The sequence below is a fragment of the Cetorhinus maximus genome, chromosome 4 (genome assembly GCF_964194155.1).
Source record: "Cetorhinus maximus chromosome 4, sCetMax3.hap1.1, whole genome shotgun sequence".
Taxonomy (NCBI): Eukaryota; Metazoa; Chordata; class Chondrichthyes; order Lamniformes; family Cetorhinidae; genus Cetorhinus; species Cetorhinus maximus.
The window spans coordinates 5,009,193-5,030,108 of record NC_135882.1 but is presented as its reverse complement, the minus strand read 5'-3'; the positions used below and the strand labels follow the sequence as shown (position 1 = coordinate 5,030,108).

Genomic DNA, 20,916 nt, shown 5'->3' with positions numbered 1-20,916 from the left:
GTGTCCGCGCAATGCCATGTACGTAGACTGTATGTCAGAGCGACTGGCGAATTGGATCAAACAGCACCTCCCTTCGGCTGTTCTCAATAAGCAGAGTCCTGACAGTACTCAACCAACCCGTGCTTGCAAATCTCGGATCATCATGTCTAACGTTAGATATGATTCAGCGATTGGGCAGCACTTGCTGAACAATCCTGAGTGTTACACTAACAACCAATTATCAGTCAGACTCACAAAGTAGCTTACTTATGCTTGCTAGAAGCTACATTTATTCAAAGGTAGGGATCTATCCTCTGAAGGCAAAAGGAACATGTCTAGGCATTGGGCCCTTTTTGAATTAAACAAAAGCATGGGGGGACAATAATTCCTTGATGCATTCTCCATGGCAATGCCTTGACCAATCAGAGTTGACATACCAATCAACACCTTTTCCTCATGCAGTATAAATCATTGTTTCCTTTGAAATTTGGTATTCTTGCATCTGTCCTGAATAATACAAGACGAAAAGCTTCGGCAGTATGTCTCTCTTTTCAGCAATACTCAATATTTAATAAGTTTAAAGTTCTTCAAGTTTTAAGAAAATTAAATTTGAGCTCAATCCTTGCAAGACATAATAGTTCTCCTTAAAATTATTCCATTTCCTCTCCAGTGCCCTGGTCTGCTGCTCATTCCCGTCCCTTAAAACCAAGCAATTGGGAGTTGCCAATGGGTCAAAATCCTGGAACTCCCTCCCTGACAGCACTGTGGATGTACCTACACCACATGGACTGCAGCGGTTCAAGAAGGCAGCTCACCACCACCTTCTCAAGGGGTAATTAGGGATGGGCAATAAATGCTGGCCCAGCCAGTGATGCCCACATCCCGTGAGAGAATGGAAAAAAAAAACAAAAAACTTTCCAGGATTCTCTTGGAGTCACCAGGGATTGAAGATTAATCTAGTCAGAGTCATGGAGATAAAGTTATAGAGGCACGAAAGCACAATTGCATGTTGTTTACCTTTCCTTTGAACCTGGACCTGGTGGTCCCAATAGCCATGAATGCTGAGGGTTTTGCTGCTATTGAGGGCGGTAATGGCACCAAACCTTCCAGGGAGCTGACTCCTCCTCAGGTCCAGAAATCCAGGGCGTTCTTGAATGGGCTGCGGGGCAGCGCACGCTGAGCTGCTGGTTCCACCTGGACCTGTCAGTGCGATAACCTGAGGCTGAGAGTCCTGCAGTCATACCAGGATTTGCGCTGATTCATTCAGCACAGCTCCTAGCAGCTGTAGAGCCTGCTTGGGAGCGCAGCCCTTTTAAATCAACAACAGTGTCAAAACATTCCTGCAGCCCTGCCCACCCCAGCAGCACTGGCAGGAGGGGAGGAGCCAGGGTGCTAATGGGTCAGGTGAAGGCGGGGTGGGGGGAGTTGCAATTAAAAGCACATCAAAGAAAAGATTGCAAGTGGTTAAAAAGCACTTGGCCGTCATTGGGCTGAAGACTGACCTCAAGGGGTGTGTCCTCAGCTAGTGATGTCAGAGGGGGTGTGGCTTCACCGGAATGGCCCCTTCAGTCCATTCACTGATGGACCTGTCTTGCTGCCTGAAGAGCAAGTTCCTGCTGCAGTTGACAGAAAGGGTAGCACTGTAATTTTACACACAGTCAGCAGTGTACCCCTCCACGTCATTGCTGACCGCAAGATCCAGGCCAAACTCTTTGGTATCAAAGGATCTTGATTTTTATTCTTATTATTGATTAATGATAACATTTTTGGAGAAGGTGGGTGGAGGGCTGTTTGAGTCAAGAATTGACTCTGTCTTCACCGAACAACCGAAGGAACATGTTGAGTACATCCTGCAGTCAACCAGCCCATGACTGCAAAACCCAAAACAAAACGTCAGCTGTTAGATGTGGTTCTGGGATTGGGCAGCACTTGATGAACAATCCTGAGTGCGCTAACAGCTACAACAGCCAAGTTAAGATGATTAGTTGAGCTCGTGACACAGCTCATTTACGCTTGCTGGAAGCGACATACATTCATACACAGGGACCCGCACTCTGCAAACAAAAGGAACATATTCAAGCCTTGCTCCATTTTTGAATTACCCAGGATCTTAAAGGGAGCCCATAGTTCCCTGTTGCTTTCTCTATGGCAACTCCTCAACCAATCAGAGTCAACTTGCCAACGAATCACATCATTTTCTCCTGTAGTATAAATTGTTGTGTTCATTTGAAATTTGGCATTCTTGTGTTTGTCCTGATGAGTGCAAGATGAAAAGTTTCAGCAACATGTCCCTCTTCTTGGCAATAATCAAGCTCTGTATTGCCAAGTGGCCATTTGTATTGAAGATTCTGTTCCCTTTCCAATTGGATTGGGGAGGTGGGGCATGATGAGGATGAGCATGTTGGACGCCCAGTGGCGGGAGTGTGGGGGTGGGGCCTGTTTAAAGTGGGAGGTCATGTGATGAAGACTCCAGGAAAACATCCAACTGGAGTTGGCAACCCTGTCGGAACCAGCCTGGGTGCATGAAATCTGCCTGGGGCGATTCTGCCTGTTCAAAGTGGAGACAATGTCCATTGGTTGTTCTGCTGCATCTGCATTGTAGAGCGTCATGGAGTGTCATCTGCCTTTGCCAGCTGCAGTCATTAAATAGCATTTTGGAGCAGGTACCCTGCCTGATGGATATTCTTTTCCTACTCAGTCGAAGGGATTTGCACTCTCCCACACTCGCTCTCTTTTAATCTCTCCCCATCTCCTCCAAAGTGAGATCAGTCTCTCTCTGATTTCTCTGTATCAGTGACAGACTGATCCTCCCTGTTGCAGTAAAACTGTAGGAGCCCATTATTTAATCAGCCTCGATTTGTCCCCGGAAGGGAGCTGACAAGAGATAAATAGAGGAGCTAGGAGAATAAAACAGAAAAGGGAGACGAGGTTTAAAGTCAAGAGTGAGAAGAGACCAGCTCAGGTTTTGGGTGAAAGTGTGGAAGGTTCACTTTGTGGTTGAGAAACAGTAGTTCTGCAAGTTTGCCAGTTTGGTCTGAAAAAATCTGCCCCATCAATCATTCCACACAAACTGCTCTGCTGAGTTTGAGGCACATACAAATGTTAGGGTTGCCAACTGTGATTAAATGTTTTCCTGGAGGTTTAATCACACGACTTGCTCTAGCCATTACTCGACCAACACCGTCCTTGTAACTTGCTGCCTTCCTACGCCAATTGGAAAGCAAGAAGACTCATTACCCAATTGGATAATGCCTGACTGTCAGCCAAACAGCCCTTTTGTCCTCCATTTGCAACATTTTAATATCTGGTAGAGAGAAATGCTCAAAGAAAATGACAAAGGAAACAATCTTTTTTAACGTCCCAATGGTTTTTCTCCAGGGTTGCACAGAATAGTGTCCTGGAGATTGATCTTCAATTCCTGGAGACTCCAGGCCAATCCTGGAGGGCTGGCAACTCTAACAAGTATGGAACTATATCTTCCATCATCTGTGCCTCCCTGTATGTGTATGTGTGTGTGGAATTGTGTGTGTGTTTGGTGTGAGCTTGTGTGATTGTATGTATGCCTGTGTGTGTGTGTGTGTGTGCGCGTGTTTGTGTGTATCTGTGGGCTTGGGTCACTGTATGCATGCTTGTGGTGAGTGTGTTTGTGTGTGGGCTTGTGTGATTGTGTGTGTGTTTGGTGTGAGTTTGTGTGATTGTGTGTGTGTTTGGTGTGAGCTTGTGTGATTGTATGTATGCCTGTGTGTGTGTGTGCGCACGCGCTTATGTGCGTCTGTGGGCTTGTGTCACTGTATGCGTGTTTGTGTGTGGGCTTGTGCGTTTGTATCCGTGTATGTATGTGTATACACACCTGATTGTCTGCTCATGCACGAGGTGCCATGCAGACACACCAAACCGTGACAGGTTTTCCCTCAGCCCAGCAGCCTGTTCCGAGCTGACTCACATCAGTGTTTTCTCACGATTTGTCACTAGCTTCAGTTACTCTCAGTACTTCTTGTGGTTTAATTCTCTCCCTTCAGCACACCCTGACCTTCACAATGAAATCTCTCACTGCAAATCTAACAAAGCATTTGGAATGACTTTTTGAAACCATTTGCGGGAACAGTGGAAGTAAATATAGAGAGGGTAAGAATGATTAACAGTGCCAGCCAGTCAGAGTAGCGGATATTCACAGGGTCTTTATCTGCCTTGGGAAAGTGAACTCGCTGAGCAATGTAAGATTATTTTTTGATAGATTTGAAGAAACAACATGTTACTTTGTGTCTTTTTCTTTCTCTGGAGAAAATGTCACAACAACAAGCAGAACAAATTAGCACGGGGCTACAGTATATTACCTTACAGTGCAGCATGAGGAAAGGTTGGACAAGCTAGGCTTGTGTCTGCTGGAGTTTAGAAGAGTAAGAGGCCACTTGGTTGAAACGTTTAAGATCCTGAGGGGATCTTGACGGGGTGGATGTGGCGAGGGTGTTTCCTCTTGTGGAAGAATCTAAGACTATGGGTCACTGCTTAAAAGTAAGGGGTGGCCCGTTTAAAACAGAGATGAAAATTTTTCTCTCTGATGGTTGAGAGTCTTTGAAACTCTCTTCCTCAAAAGGCAGTGGGAGCAGGGTCTTTGATGATTTTTAAGGCAGAGCGCGATAGATTCTTGATTATCAAGGGGGTAAAAGGTTATCGGGGGGTAGGTGGGAATGTGGAGTTGAGGTTACAATCAGATCAGCCGCGAACTTATTGAATGGTGAAGCAGGCTCGAGGGGCCGAGTGGCCTACTCCTCCTGATTCATATGTTCCTATGTAACAATTTTTAAAAATTCATTCACGGGATGTGGGCTTTGCTGGCTGGGCTAGCAAGAGCTGCCCTCTTGAACCGCTGCAGCTCACCACCACCTTCTCAAGGGCAACTAGGGATGGTCAATAAATGCTGGCCCAGCCAGCGAAGCCCACATCCCGTGAATGAATTTTTTTAAATTGTTACATAGGAACATACGAATTAGGAGCAGGAGTAGGCCACTCGGCCATTCGGCCCCTCGAGCCTGCTTCACCATTCAATAAGATCATGGCTAATCTGATTGTAAATCTCATACAACCTGGTGGACACCAGTGTGATCCACAGAAACCACCTCTGCAGTAAGTGTCTACAGCTCGAGGAACTTCAGGTTGACGAGCTGGAACCCGAGCTTTGGACACTGCGATGCTTTCCGAGGGGGGTGTGGGGAAAGATAGTAGGACATTTTATTCCAGGAGGCAGTCACATGCCTTGGCTTAGGTACATCAGATTTAGTGCATGGTCAGGGACAGGAAGGTGTGACTCCAAGTGAGACAGACATGGGGACCCAGAAGGTAACACTGGAGGAGCCTCAGCCCTTGCAATTGTCCAACAGGCTTAAGGTTCCTGCAGCTTGTGTGGACGATAGCAGGGACTGCAGGGTGGATAAGCAAACTGACCACAGCAGCGTGCACAGCGACCATTCAAGTGGGGGGATAACCAGGAATGTGAGCAGGGGGCAGTACAGTTAGGGGGATAGACACTGTCCTCCATGGCCAACAGTGAGAGTCCCGAGGGCTGTGTTGCCTGCCCGGAGCCAGGGTTAAGGACATCTCCTGGGGCCTGGAGAGGAACTTGTAATGGGAGGGGAAAGACCCAGTTGTCGTGGTCCAGGTTGGTACCAACGACACAGGTAGGTCTAAGAAAGATGTTCTGCTGAGGGACTAAGCTTAATTAAAAAGCATAACCACAAAGTTAATAAACTCTGGATTACCTGAGCCACAAGCAAATTGGCATAGGGTAGATAAGATTAGAGAGCTGAATGTGTGACTCAAAGATTGACTTGGGAGAAAGGGGGTTTCAATTCATGGGGCACTGGCACCAGTATAGGGGAAAGAGGGAGCTGTACCATTGGCATGGGCTTCACTTGAACTGTATTGACAACAGTGTCCTGGTGAATTGTATAACTAGGCTGTAGAGAGGGCTTTAAACTAAATAGTCCAGGGGAGGCGTCACGTGAGTGGAGATTTAGAAATCTAAAGACAATGGACAAGGCAATGGTGCAGAGTAATAAAATGGGTAATGAGAACCAGAGTGTGACAGGAGGGGACAGAGTATACGAACATAAGAGTGTACCAGCAAACAGCGTCAGAGTAGAGCAAAATGGTAAAAAGACAAAATTAAAGGCTCTTTACCTGAATGCACAAGATAAATGAACTGATGTCACCAATAGAAATACATCAGTGTGATATCATGGCCAATACAGAGACCTGGTTGCAAAGTGAACAAGGCTTGGAACTGAATATTCAAAATATTTAACATTTCAAAAAGATAGGAAGAAAAGGAGGTACAGCAAGTGATAAGGAAGGCAAATGGAATGTTGTCTCTTATTGCAAGGGTGGGGGGGTGTGGTTTGAGTATAAAAGAAGAGGGAGTCTTGCTACAAAGGTACAGGCCATTGGTGTGACTGCACCTAGAGTATGTGTACAGTTTTGGTCTCTTTCGTTAAGGAGAGATATACTTGCATTAGAAGCAGTTCAGAGAAGGTTCACCAGGCTGATTCCTGGGGTGAAGGGGTTGCCTTATGAGGAAAGGTTGAGCCGGTTGAACCTATACTCATTGGCTTTCAGGAGAAAGAAAGGTGATCTTATTGAAACATATAAGACTCTGAGGGGGATTGACAGGGTCATTGTCATCATTGTTGTTAGCTGTCCCTTGATTCGAGGATGGCGTTTACTCAGGATCACCAGTTTCTGCCCTGGATTTTCAAGGGACTGACACTATAATAACTACAAAAATACCTTAATTAATCTGACTCAGTTACACCCTCATTAAGGCAACAGTAAAACTCATAGATTTAAAGAGACACCTGGTAGAGCGCACCCTGGACAATCACATTCAAGATGAGTTTCTTTCAGCTCTGGGTCCTTGCATATGGACTTGAGGTTTATAAGCTAGAGGCTTCTCACATTTGATGGATCTTAAAATGCTTCTGCCTTACACACAATCTCCTTTCTCCTTTATACATATCTTCCTCTTTGAATGCAAATTTTCCATTGTATCACTAGCCTTTTAATTTTACCTTTTCTAACAATAACATCCTTTGGATTCCATTAATTTTATTAGTAAGCTGAAAAAAATAAACACGTTGCTTGGCATCTTCTAGCTAGGTGCAAGATTTGACCCATTATTTTGAATGCTTTATATAAAAGTGCAAATTGCCCCCTTGACACCTTTGGTTCTAAACTTCCTCATGGTTACCTAATTACCATTTCAAATATACTTCTTTCTATACATCAAAGCCTCTAGACGAGCTGGCTTTAATCCAATTAAGACACGCTCACATACACACACAAAGACGCAGGCACTACTAAAACTCTATTTAAAAAAATAATAATTTCCAATAACATTATAGACATTAATCTCTTCATGACACTTGGGTAACCTGTCTACAGTCACAGCGAGTTACAATGTGTGTGCAAAGTTCTAATCTTTCATTAATTTGGCCATTATCCAGAATTATTGAAGGGAGGTTTTTGAAATTGTCTGGAACATTGCAATAACCCAAGGTCGTGCAGGAAGCTTTGTGTGAATTTCGCTTTTATCAGAACACCAACGCTCTTAGGTCATCCTGAAGAAGTCCAACTTTTAAAAGGCATTTTCCTCCCTGATTGCGGATCTGGATATTGCAGTGGTCTGTGTGGTCCTGGGGAGATTCCAAGTTCAATCTCCATTTCATCCTGTTTTGGTTGATCCCAGCAGGTTAATGGTTGTGTGCACCACCATTTATTTTGGGTTAAGCAGAAATCTTTCTCCCTGTCACTGAATATCCAGAGGTGTGTGCATGCTTCATGTCTTTTTTTTGTATACATTCATGGGATGTGGGCGTTGCTGGCTAGGCCAGCATTTATTGCCTGTCCCCAATTGCCCTTGAGAAGCAGTTTGATCCAACTGAATGGCTCGTTAGGCCATTTCAGAGATCAGTGTCAACCACGTTGCTGTGGGTCTGGAGTCACATGTAGGCCAGACTGGGTTAAGGACGGCAGATTTCCTTCCCTAAAGGGACATTAGTGAACCGGATGGGTTTTTATGACAATCGATTCACGGTCATCATTCGACTTAATTGCATATTTTTATTGATTTAATTCAAATTCTGCCCTGGTGGGGGATTCAAACCCAGGTCCTAGAGTATTACCCTGGGCTACTGGATTACTAGTCCAGCGACAATACCTCTACGCCACTGCCTCCCCCAACTCTGTGTGTGCGTGATTCTCTCTATGGGTGTCTCTGTGCGTGTGTGTGTGTTTGTGCGTGTGTGTCTCTGGGCATGTCTTTGTGCATGTCTCTGTGAACGTGTGTCTCTTTGTGTATGCATATGTGCGTGTGCGTGTGTGTGTGTGTGTGCATGTGTGTGTGTGTGTGTGCATGTGTGTGTGTGTGTGTGCATGTGTGTGTGTGTGTGTGCGTGTGCATGTGTGTGTGTGTGTGTGCATGTGTGTGTGTGTGTGTGTGCATGTGTGTGTGTGTGTGTGTGTGTGCGTGTGTGTGTGTGTGCATGTGTCTGTGTGTGTGTGTGTGTGTGCATGTGTCTGTGTGTGTGTGTGTGTGTGTGTGCATGCACACGTATGCGCTGCTGGTGGTTTTGAAAATATGCATCCACATGGATGAGCACGACAGCCTCTGAAGGGAAGGGAGATGAAACTGGAAGACAAGGAAGGTTATTTTCTTTGTGTGGAATACCAGTTTCCTGCTGTCTCACGGCTGTAACTCACACTGTCATGTGAAGCGCTCTCAGGGCTATGGTCCAGTGCTGACTCTAACAGGCAATGCTTTGACAGAGGTGAATTTCTCGCCTCCACTTTCCTATCTCTGGCAGACTGCAGACAACTTCAAAAGCTCAACTGGAACTGAACGCTGGAACAGATGTAGTTTCATCAGTGTGAGAGGAGTTGGCAGATCAGCTTGTGATTAATGAAACCAGAACAGGAAGGACATCAATCAGAGATTATAATGAAAATATAATTGCCAGAACCCAGTACAAGACACATTTTCATGTTCAGGAAACACTGTTGCTGTCTCCTTTTCCCTTTTCTAATCGCACATTGGAGGGGATGAATCTCTGTAACCTCATCCAGCCCCACGATCCTCTGAGATCTCTCATTTTGGCTTCTGACAGGCTGCGTGAGTGTGTTACCTGGAGCACTGTAGGGAAATATAAGCTGCCTGGAGCTTATCTCTGGAATTCGCCCCCTAAACCTCTCCGCCTCTCTCTCGTCCTTTAAGACCTAACTTTATTTCTTTGACCAAGCTTTTGCTCGCCTGTTCCGATATTCCCCCATGTGTCAGCGTAAACTTTTGTTTAATAACGTTCCGGTTGAAATGCCTTGGGATATTTTACTATATTATATTCAAGACGCTCTATAAATGCAAGTTGTTGTTTTTGTTGAATGGTTTTCTGTGAATATTTGCCTTGATCTGGGATCTAGTAACTGCTCAGCACAAGGTGGCTGTGAAATGGCAACATTGGCCCATCTCGTCACTTTCTAGATGTCTCGACACTCCCGGTCCTCATTTGTGGTTTAGTCGTTAAAAGACTTTTTCTTATGTTATGGGATTGCCGCTGACTTGTTTGCTCATTTTCTCGGGGTTGCTCCCCCCTCAGACGCACTACGGTTACCTGAAACCTGACCCTACTTACCTGCATAGGCAAGAGTTTATGACACACGTCTCACAAAGTCACAGTGGCGGAGTTGCCAGTAGCTTTGGGGGAAATTCCGATGTTTTTTTTTTCTACACACCAGTTGTGGCGGTGCAGAAGTAACTCATTGCACATTTCAGAGACCTGATGTGATAGGGGCAGAAGGTAAATGGTAATTTTAGTCATTCACAAATGTGCGTTCCTTATGAATTTGGAGAAATAGCCAAAGGAAATATAGATGGAAACATGATTTGCATTTCTGCAGCGCCTTTCATGACTTCAGGACATCGCAAAGCGCTTTACAGCCAATGAAGTACTTTTAAAGCTTTGACACTGCGGGAATATAGGAAATACAGCAGCCAATTTATGCACAGCAAGATCCCACAAGCAGCGACATGATAATCACAAGATACTCCACACTTTTTGGGGTGTTAATTCGGGTAAATATTGGCCCTGATGCTGGGGATTCATTCCCTGATCTTCTTCCAAATGGCGAAATGGGACCTTTTACGTTCAGCTGAGAGGACCAAAGGGGCCTTGGTTTAACATCTCGTCCAAAAGATGGCACCTCGGACAGTGCAGCACTTCCTTCTGCACTGCACTGAGAGGTGGTTGGCCTGGGTTTTTGTGCTCAAGTCCCTGGAGTGGGATTTGAAGCCGTAACTTCCTGACTCAGGGTGAGTGTGCTGGGCAGACAGCTGACATTCTAGTCATCAAACTGTCTGCCCAGCAACATCATTACGGATCACCCAGTCCCCCTGTGCTAACCAAACATTCTGTCACTGCAGTGGAACTCGTTCCAAGCTCTCTTGGTCCTTCCCCCCCTCCTTTACTCCAAACCCAGGGTGATGATAAATGAGCACAATGCATCAGGGCCCGTATCCTAATTTCTAATTCTTGTATTCTAGTACACAGCAAAAAGTAGCAGCTGGGTTCCTGTCCCCTCTAAAACTGTCACTATTGATCCCGGAGGGAACAGGATTGCCATGCCCAATCTCCTTGTGGTTGTGACTTCTTGTTCAAAAAAAAAAGGTTTTTGAAAGTAAAAAGGCATTGGAATTGTAATGTTGTCAAATACCTTGTCTTCACCCAGTTACCCTCTGTTTCCTCCCCCACTTTCAGTGAAGTACATGAGGGAAGCTACACCTTACATTAAGAAGAACTCTCCAGTTTCTGAACTGGGATGGGAAACCCTCCCTCCAGAGTCCCCCAGGCTGGGTTCTGTGGCCACTGAATCTCCCTCGACCCCTCCGTTCTCATTACCCAGCGACTCCAAAGACTGGAAGAGCATCCCGTTGAAGATGTGTTATGTCACACGAAGCTTCAGCACCCCAGACCCCGAAAACAGGTAACCTCGTTTCTCTTTCCTTTAATTAACGTTTATATTTACAAATGAAGAGATCACAGACAGGACAAGACTAGGTGCAAATACCTTTAAAGAGTCGATGAATAAACTTATTTCTACCGATGGGAATAGTAATGTAATTGAGAACATGGTTTCATTGGTGGAGCAATGGCTGATAGTCTATCAGAGCAGATGAATAAAAAGGACCAGAGATGAAGCCAGAAGCTCACATCTTCTTTCTTGTGCAGATGTTAAACTGAGGGCCCAACTATCCTCAGGTGAATGTTAAAGATTCCACAGCCACTACTTCAAGGAAGGACAGGTGTGTTCTCCCTGGCATGCTGGCTAATGTTTACCCTTAAACCATCATCACTAAGAACATAGTATCTGGTCATTATCTCGTTGATGTTTGTGGGAGCTTGCTGTGTACGAACTTTCTGCTGCTTTTCCCACACAACAACAGTGACTACACTTCAAAAGAACTTCCTTGGCCGTGAAGTGTTTTGGAATGTCCTGGGGTTGCAAAGGAAGTGATAGAATTGCAAGTCTTTCCTTTTCTCTTTCCTCCATCCCCATCTCTCATTCTGCTGGTCTCCCGCTTATTCCTCTGCCTCTCTTGCTCTGTTCTTGTGCCCGCGGCCATGCTCCCTTTACCGTGCCTTTTTCCAGTCCCAATTCCTCCCGCAAGACTCCCTAATTCCCAGCCTATCAACTGGACTGTGCCATGCCCGATGTTCTGCGAGGGGGTCACTTTATTTAAGATGAAAGGTCATTATCCCGCTGTGTACAGTGTGACAAGGTATTGCAACAGAAACAACTTTAGGCATGAGTTTATAACACAAGATTAACTCGAGCAACAGCAAAGTACAGACGAGGGGCTTCAGAATGAGAGTCTTGACAAGGGACAAGTTGAAGAGAACAATAAGGGCATTGGGACTGTGGTGGTCAGGATCAGGAGAGGAAGTCACAGAACTTACACTGGGAAATGTCTTGAGAGTAATTAACCGATTGTGTAAAAATTCAGCCCACGATAATATGGGAGTTGCATGATCGGTGATGATACAGGAACCACAAGGGCACTGGAGCAAACTTGAAGATCAACTAGGAGCATTGCTCTTAGGACAATCAATCTCTCCTCGAGATGCATTGATAAACCTAGCCTGCACTAGATGAAAGGAATAGTACATTTTCTCTCTAATCCATCTTTCACAGTCAGCTCTTCCAACTCAAATGAGACAACATTACCAACTATCTCCATGGAACAGCAAAATACTACGCGTACTGGAAATCTCAAGCAGTACGTTATTAAAGTATCAGTCGTGGCTGAGTGGGCAGTACTCTGCTCCTAAGGTAAAAGGTAGTGGATTCAAGTCTCACCTCCCATAGACTTGAATGCAAGATCCAGGCTGACACTCCAGTGCAGTACTAAGGGAGTACTGCACTGTACAAGGTGCCATCTTCCAAATCAAACACTGAGGCAGGGGTCCGTCTGCCCCATCAAGTAGGTATAAAGGATCTTATGGCACTATTTTGAAGAAGAGCAGGGATGTTCTCTCCAGTGTCTTCACCAATATTTATCTCTCAGGCACCACGGCAAAGCAGATTATCAGCTCACTGTCACGTTGCTGGATGTATGCGCCTGTGGGTGCTCCAACCAGTTTCCATGGAAATAGTTCGGAAGAGTACGGTTAAGTTATGAATCATTCTTTTGGGGAGCCTAGAGTTCCCAACTCTGGTTGGATATATTCCTGGAGATTTTAATCACGCGGCTTCCCGCTTCCCGTCCACCCCACCCCCATACTCCCCACTCCCACACTCCCACCTCCAACCTCCCCACTCCCACACTCCCCCCTGCAACCACCCCACCCCCACACTCCCCACTGCCACACTCCCATCTCCAACCTCCCCACTCCCACACACCCCCTCCAACCACCCCACCCCTACACTCCCGCCTCCAACCTCCCCACTCCCACACTCCCACATCCAAACACCCCACTCCCACACTCCCGCCTCCAACCTCCCCACTCCCACACTCCCACATCCAAACACCCCACTCCCACACTCCCGCCTCCAACCTCCCCACTCCCACACTCCCACATCCAAACACCCCACTCCCACACTCCCGCCTCCAACCACCCCATTCCCACACTCCCACCTCCAACCACCCCATTCCCACACTCCCGCCTCCAACCACCCCATTCCCACACTCCCACCTCCAACCACCCCATTCCCACACTCCCGCCTCCAACCACCCCATTCCCACACTCCCGCCTCCAACCACCCCACTCCCACACTCCCGCCTCCAACCTCCCCACTCCCACACTCCCACATCCAAACACCCCACTCCCACACTCCCGCCTCCAACCTCCCCACTCCCACACACCCCTCCAACCACCCCACCCCTACACTCCCGCCTCCAACCTCCCCACTCCCACACACCCCTCCAACCACCCCACCCCTACACTCCCGCCTCCAACCTCCCCACTCCCACACTCCCACATCCAAACACCCCACTCCCACACTCCCGCCTCCAACCTCCCCACTCCCACACACCCCTCCAACCACCCCACCCCTACACTCCCGCCTCCAACCTCCCCACTCCCACACTCCCACATCCAAACACCCCACTCCCACACTCCCGCCTCCAACCTCCCCACTCCCACACTCCCACATCCAAACACCCCACTCCCACACTCCCGCCTCCAACCTCCCCACTCCCACATCCAAACACCCCACCCCTACACTCCCGCCTCCAACCACCCCACTCCCACACTCCCGCCTCCAACCACCCCATTCCCACACTCCCACCTCCAACCACCCCACTCCCACACTCCCGCCTCCAACCACCCCATTCCCACACTCCCACCTCCAACCACCCCATTCCCACACTCCCGCCTCCAACCACCCCATTCCCACACTCCCGCCTCCAACCACCCCATTCCCACACTCCCGCCTCCAACCACCCCATTCCCACACTCCCACCTCCAACCACCCCATTCCCACACTCCCGCCTCCAACCACCCCATTCCCACACTCCCGCCTCCAACCACCCCATTCCCACACTCCCGCCTCCAAACACCCCATTCCCACACTCCCGCCTCCAACCACCCCATTCCCACACTCCCGCCTCCAACCACCCCATTCCCACACTCCCGCCTCCAACCACCCCATTCCCACACTCCCGCCTCCAACCACCCCATTCCCACACTCCCGCCTCCAACCACCCCATTCCCACACTCCCGCCTCCAACCTCCCCATTCCCACACTCCCGCCTCCAACCACCCCATTCCCACACTCTCGCCTCCAACCACCCCATTCCCACACTCCCGCCTCCAACCTCCCCATTCCCACACTCCCGCCTCCAACCACCCCACTCCCACACTCCCACCTCCAACCACCCCACTCCCACACTCCCACCTCCAACCACCCCATTCCCACACTCCCGCCTCCAACCACCCCATTCCCACACTCCCGCCTCCAACCACCCCATTCCCACACTCCCACCTCCAACCACCCCATTCCCACACTCCCGCCTCCAAACACCCCATTCCCACACTCCCGCCTCCAACCACCCCATTCCCACACTCCCGCCTCCAACCACCCCATTCCCACACTCCCGCCTCCAACCTCCCCATTCCCACACTCCCGCCTCCAACCACCCCATTCCCACACTCCCACCTCCAACCACCCCATTCCCACACTCCCACCTCCAACCACCCCATTCCCACACTCCCACCTCCAACCTCCCCATTCCCACACTCCCGCCTCCAACCACCCCATTCCCACACTCCCGCCTCCAACCACCCCATTCCCACACTCCCGCCTCCAACCACCCCATTCCCACACTCCCACCTCCAACCACCCCATTCCCACACTCCCGCCTCCAACCACCCCATTCCCACACTCCCACCTCCAACCACCCCATTCCCACACTCCCACCTCCAACCACCCCATTCCCACACTCCCGCCTCCAACCACCCCATTCCCACACTCCCGCCTCCAACCACCCCATTCCCACACTCCCACCTCCAACCACCCCATTCCCACACTCCCGCCTCCAACCACCCCATTCCCACACTCCCGCCTCCAACCACCCCATTCCCACACTCCCGCCTCCAAACACCCCATTCCCACACTCCCACCTCCAACCACCCCATTCCCACACTCTCGCCTCCAACCACCCCATTCCCACACTCCCACCTCCAACCACCCCATTCCCACACTCCCGCCTCCAACCACCCCATTCCCACACTCCCACCTCCAACCACCCCATTCCCACACTCCCACCTCCAACCACCCCATTCCCACACTCCCGCCTCCAACCACCCCATTCCCACACTCCCGCCTCCAACCTCCCCACTCCCACACTCCCACCTCCAACCACCCCATTCCCACACTCCCGCCTCCAACCACCCCACTCCCACACTCCCACCTCCAACCTCCCCACTCCCACACTCCCGCCTCCAACCACCCCATTCCCACACTCCCGCCTCCAACCACCCCATTCCCACACTCCCGCCTCCAACCACCCCATTCCCACACTCCCACCTCCAACCTCCCCACTCCCACACTCCCGCCTCCAACCACCCCATTCCCACACTCCCACCTCCAACCACCCCACTCCCACACTCCCACCTCCAACCTCCCCATTCCCACACTCCCACCTCCAACCACCCCATTCCCACACTCCCACCTCCAACCACCCCACTCCCACACTCCCACCTCCAACCTCCCCATTCCCACACTCCCACCTCCAACCACCCCATTCCCACACTCTCGCCTCCAACCACCCCATTCCCACACTCCCGCCTCCAACCTCCCCACTCCCACACTCCCGCCTCCAACCACCCCATTCCCACACTCCCACCTCCAACCACCCCATTCCCACACTCCCGCCTCCAACCACCCCATTCCCACACTCCCGCTGTTGCTGACATGTCTATTCAAATGGCACAATGCCTTCCAATTGGAAAATGAATAGACTCTTCCTGACTTACAACGATTCGATAACAATCCTTTTCCTCCCCAACGCCAACATTTTTGATTAGAGAATAGTTACAGCACAAGAGGAGGCCATTTGGCCCATCGTATCTGTGCCAGCTCCCTGCAAGAGCAACTCATTGAGTTCCACTCCCCTTCCTTTACCCCAAGGTCCAAATGCAAACATTTTCTCTTCAGATGTTTGTCCGATTGCCTTGAATCTATCTCCACCACACACTCGGGTAGTGCATCGCAGATCCTAACCACGCGCTGAGTGAATAAGTTCTTCCTCTTCTGTTGAAAGGATTTAACGTCCCTGTGAATTTTCTCCTGCTTGTTGCTCACAGCGGTGTCCTGGCTGAATAACCTTCAATCCTTGGTGACTCCTGGTCAACCCTGGAGGGTTGGCAACCCAAAATGGGGCCTGGAGGAGCAGAACAAAGCCTGGCAAAATTAGCCCACTACTCTTGTGTGCCTTGGGTAATGCTTCATTACTGGCTCTTGGCCCACAGCTCTGTCTCTTCCCACGGGTTATGCTGGTATTTCACCCTCTAGCGCTGGGCATTGAGCAGTGCAACATTTCAAGTTTACCCCACGGTTCCACCCTTAACCGATATTTCCCGTAGGCCTCCGATCTTGGAGCTTTTCGAGGGCTGATTTTCCTCTCTCCCCAAATCTGGTTGCAACACTGAGCGAAATTGTGTGTTAATCCCTCTGCTCCCAAACTGCACCCAAACCGCTGGAGCCTGAACTGTAAGAGACCCTTCAAGGGTCATGAGGACTCGAAACGTCAACTGTACTCCTCTCCGCCGATGCTGCCAGACCTGCTGAGTTTTTCCAGATGTTTCTGTTTCTGTTTTTGTTTTGGATTTCCAGCATCCGCAGTTTTTTGTTTTTATATTTATATGAAGACTCATCCAGTTGGGCAAGAGAGTTATTCCCTTTCCAATTGGATGTGGGAAGGAGGTGTGCCTGGAAGATGAACCAGTGGTAATTCCAGGAGGGTGGCCTTGTGATGAAACCCCCCAGGAATATACCTCATCAGAGTTGGCAACTATCAGTCTTACAGCCTTATAATAAAAGCAAAATACTGCGGATGCTGGAAATTTGAAATAAAAACTGGAAAACCTCAGCAGGTCTGACAGCGTCTGTGGAGCGAGAAACAGAGTTAACATTTTGAGCCCATATGACTCTTCTTCAGGGTTAAAGAAAAGCAGAAATGTGATGGATTTTATACTGTTTAAGAGGGGATGGAGCAGGTAGAGGAATATAGATGTTTAGGGATAGGTGGTAGGTCAGGAGAGATTGACAAAAATGTTGTGGACACAGGACAAAGGGTTTGTTAATGGTAGTGTTAAAGACTAAGGAAGGTGCTGATAGTGATATAACGGTAAGATAGCAGAATATAATAATAGCAGAACAAAGGTCAGTGCTCTGTGAAAGCAGAGCATAGAAACGTGACAGTGGCGGGGGTGGGGCATGTTGGGGAAAAAGGATAACAAAAAGATTTTTAAAATAAAAAAAAATCAGATTAAAAAAGAGGTAAAGATGGAGGAGTGAGTTCATGGTCTGAAGTTGTTGAACACAATGTAGTTGGCTCTTAAATGCCCTCTGAACAAGGGTAATTAGGGATTGCTAATAAATGCTGGTCTAGCTAGCGATGCCTACATCTCATGAATGAATTTTTAAAAGTCCGGAAGGCTGTAAAGTGCCTAGTCGGAAGATGAGGTGCTGTTCCTCCAGTTTGCGTTGAGCTTCACTGGAACAATGCAGCGGGCCAAGGACAGACATGTGGGCATGAGAGCAGGGTGGAGTGTTGAAATGGCAAGCGACAGGGAGGTCTGGGTCATGCTTGCGGACAGACCGAAGGTGTTCTGCAAAGCGGTTGCCCAGTCTGCGTTTGGTCTCTCCAATGTAGAGGAAACCGCATTGGGAGCAGCGAATGCAGTTGACCCAATTGAAGGAGGTGCAAGTGAAATGCTGCTTCACCTGAAAGGAGTGTTTGGGCTCTTGGTTGGTGAGGAGGGAGGAGGTACAGGGGCAGGTGTTGCACCTTCTGCGATTGCATGGGAGGGTTTTACAGCATTGTCTGGTATTATGATAGGTTTTCATATTTCATATTTTGTTTTTATTTCAGATTTCCAACATCCACGATATGTTTGCATGAATATTACTGTACTTGGTAATCAAAGTGCTGGAAATACTCAGCAGGTCTGGCAGCACCAGTGAAGAGAGGAACATGTTTCATGTTGATAAGCTTTTACCAGAACCGATGAAACGTCATGACCTGAAACATTAGCTCTCTTTCTTTCTCCTCAGAATGCTGTCTGATCTTGCTAACTATTTACAGTATTATTAATCTAATCCAGGCTTCATGTACCTTGATAAAAGCAAAATACTGCGGAGCTTCTTCAGAGCTCTGAAGAACGGTCACACGGACTCGAAATGTTAACTCTGTTTCCTTCTCTACAGAGGCTAACAGACCCGCTGAGTTTTTCCAGCATTTTCTGTTCATATACCTTGAGTTTTGCAACTTAACAGTAAGCCTGATATAAGCCTGCTCACTTTTTAAGCAGTTTCTTTTCATCAGACATACTCAAGAAGCTGTTGTTTGCCCATGAATAATGTGGCACAGGATTTCAGAATTGTACACAATGTCTGTGTATTCTAGGCTCTCTCTCTAGAAATATCACTAGCACCACACACAAGACTCTTGCAACAGAACAGAACTTTCCTAATTGGGTCCTCCTATGAATCATTTCGCAATATTCTTCCCATCTTATTTATAGTGGTGTGTCTTCAGTCCCGATTGTTTCAGTTTGACTTTGAACTGCAGTTTCATTTCAGATGGGCTTTGCATCCCCCATTGTATAGCTATTGACAATCTGTGGCTGTTAATACATGTGCCGAATACGAGGTACATGTCTATTCTATACTGTTTTGACAGATTTTATGTGTGATTCAGTGAGTAGCACTCTTGTCCCTGAGTCAGAAGGTTGTGCAAGACCCACTCCAGGGCCTAGCGATGAAAATCTAGGCTGACACTCCCAGTGCAGTACTGAGAAATGAGCAGTAGCAAGTCATCCTTCACCTCGAGGGACTGCCTAAGAAGGAGAGGATTGGTAAAGAAAGAGCCCGCATTTATATAGCACCTTTCATAATCTCAGGACATCCCAAAGTGCGTTACAGCCAATGAAGTACTTTTGAAGTGTAGTCACTGTTGTGATGTAGGAAACTCAATAGCTGCTTTGCACACAGCAAGATCCCACAAACAGCAATGTGACCATGACTAAAGAACCTGTTTTTTTGTGATGTTGATTGAGGGATAAATATTGACCAGGAAACTGGGAAGAGCTCCCCTGCTGTACATCAAAGTAGTGCCACAGGATCGTTCACATCCACCTGAGAGAGCAATCAGGGCCTGAAGGAGGGAAATGGTCGCTGAGAATCTGCAAATTGTGTTGTCCATGCGGGGAAGCCCCCAGACTTGGTTGCACGCTTCACTGTCCCTCTCTTACCTGTCGCACTGCACCGCAGAGGCTGCCATGCAAGGGCAAGGCCAATTGCTTGTGTTTCTGCAACTTGTCGATATGCCTGGTACAGTGCAAGGGGCACTGAATGTATCTTCAGCACAGGGGCCCCCAAAATCACCTTCCAAATCTGCGACTTCTACCACCTAGAAGGACAAGGGCAACAGACACATGGGAACACCGCCACCTGGAAGTTCCCCTCCAAACCACACACACACCATCCTGAATTGGAAATATGTCATCGTTCCTTCACTGTCGCTGGGTCAAAATCCTGGAACGCCCTCCCTAACAGCACTGTGGGTGTACCTACACCACAGGGACTGCAGCGGCTCATGAAGGCGACTCACCACCGCCTTCTCAAGGGCAATTAGGAATGGGCAATAAATCTGCCCTTGCCAACGATGTCCACATCCCATGAATGGATTTTAAAAATAAAAGGCAAAACCTCCCTTGATCAGGGCAAATTTCCCCCTCACTGTGATTGGCTGTAAAGGATCAGGGTGATGCAAGTTTGGAACTCTCCTCCGCAAATAACGATTAACATTAGATCAATTGTTCCTTTTAAATCTTGAGATTGATAGATTTATGTTAACTAAAGGTATTAAAGGCTATGGGGCAAAGACATAGAGCTGGGTGGCAGATCAACCCGTAATCTCATTGAATGGCAGAACAGACTGGAGGGGCTGAATGGCCTCCTCCTGTTCCCATCTTCCTATGAATATTGAACAGGGTGGCAGTTGAGGTGTCTCCATTACAGACCTGCCTAATGTGCTGTACCCAGGATCCTATACGCATGAACACAGTGAGAGGATCGGGCCCACTATTGCTTGAAACAGCGAAGGATTTGCTAAATCGTTAACGGTGATCCAGCTTCATTGTTTTAATTTCTGTTTCCTTTAGACAGTTTGAGCTGCATTCCCCTGACTGCAAATACACAGTGGTCCTGAGGTGTAAGGACCCCAGCACTGCCCAAGCCTGGTTCAGTACCATTCAGGCCAACGCCAACAACCTGACGGCCAAGGTCATAGGAGAAGTCAAAGATCAACTGGGAAGAACAGGAATAGCTGGGTGTCGAGAGATTCGACACATAGGCTGGCTAGCAGAAAAGGTAAGATTGGGGGGGGGAATGTTTCTTCTATCCTTTTGTGCTTTGCCGTGGGGTCTGGAGGAGTGCAAGTGTTGTTTCGAGAATCAGGGTTTACTGTGAAAATACTCCAGAGGTTACTAGAGGTTACCAGAAACTATGATACAGTATGTGCAGCTTCCTGAATGGTGATCCCTTCTGATACAGTAGCTGTTAGATTATTTTAGGAGCTGTATGAACAGAGTTTGCCAGTTTACCGTCATTTTCTAAAATGCACATTTTGATTAATCCTTCCCGCGAAAATATTGATACGTTTTT

The 20,916-nt window shown here is 48.2% G+C and overlaps 1 protein-coding gene across 1 annotated transcript in view; it reads left to right on the top strand.

The window, feature by feature from the left end:
• The window catches only part of sntb1 (syntrophin, basic 1), a 140,963-nt gene that overhangs the window by 89,713 nt on the left and 30,334 nt on the right, over positions 1-20,916 (top strand). The window contains 2 exon segments of the mRNA XM_078539857.1: positions 10,782-11,007; positions 20,415-20,622. Coding sequence (XP_078395983.1) covers positions 10,782-11,007; positions 20,415-20,622 — 434 coding nt within the window.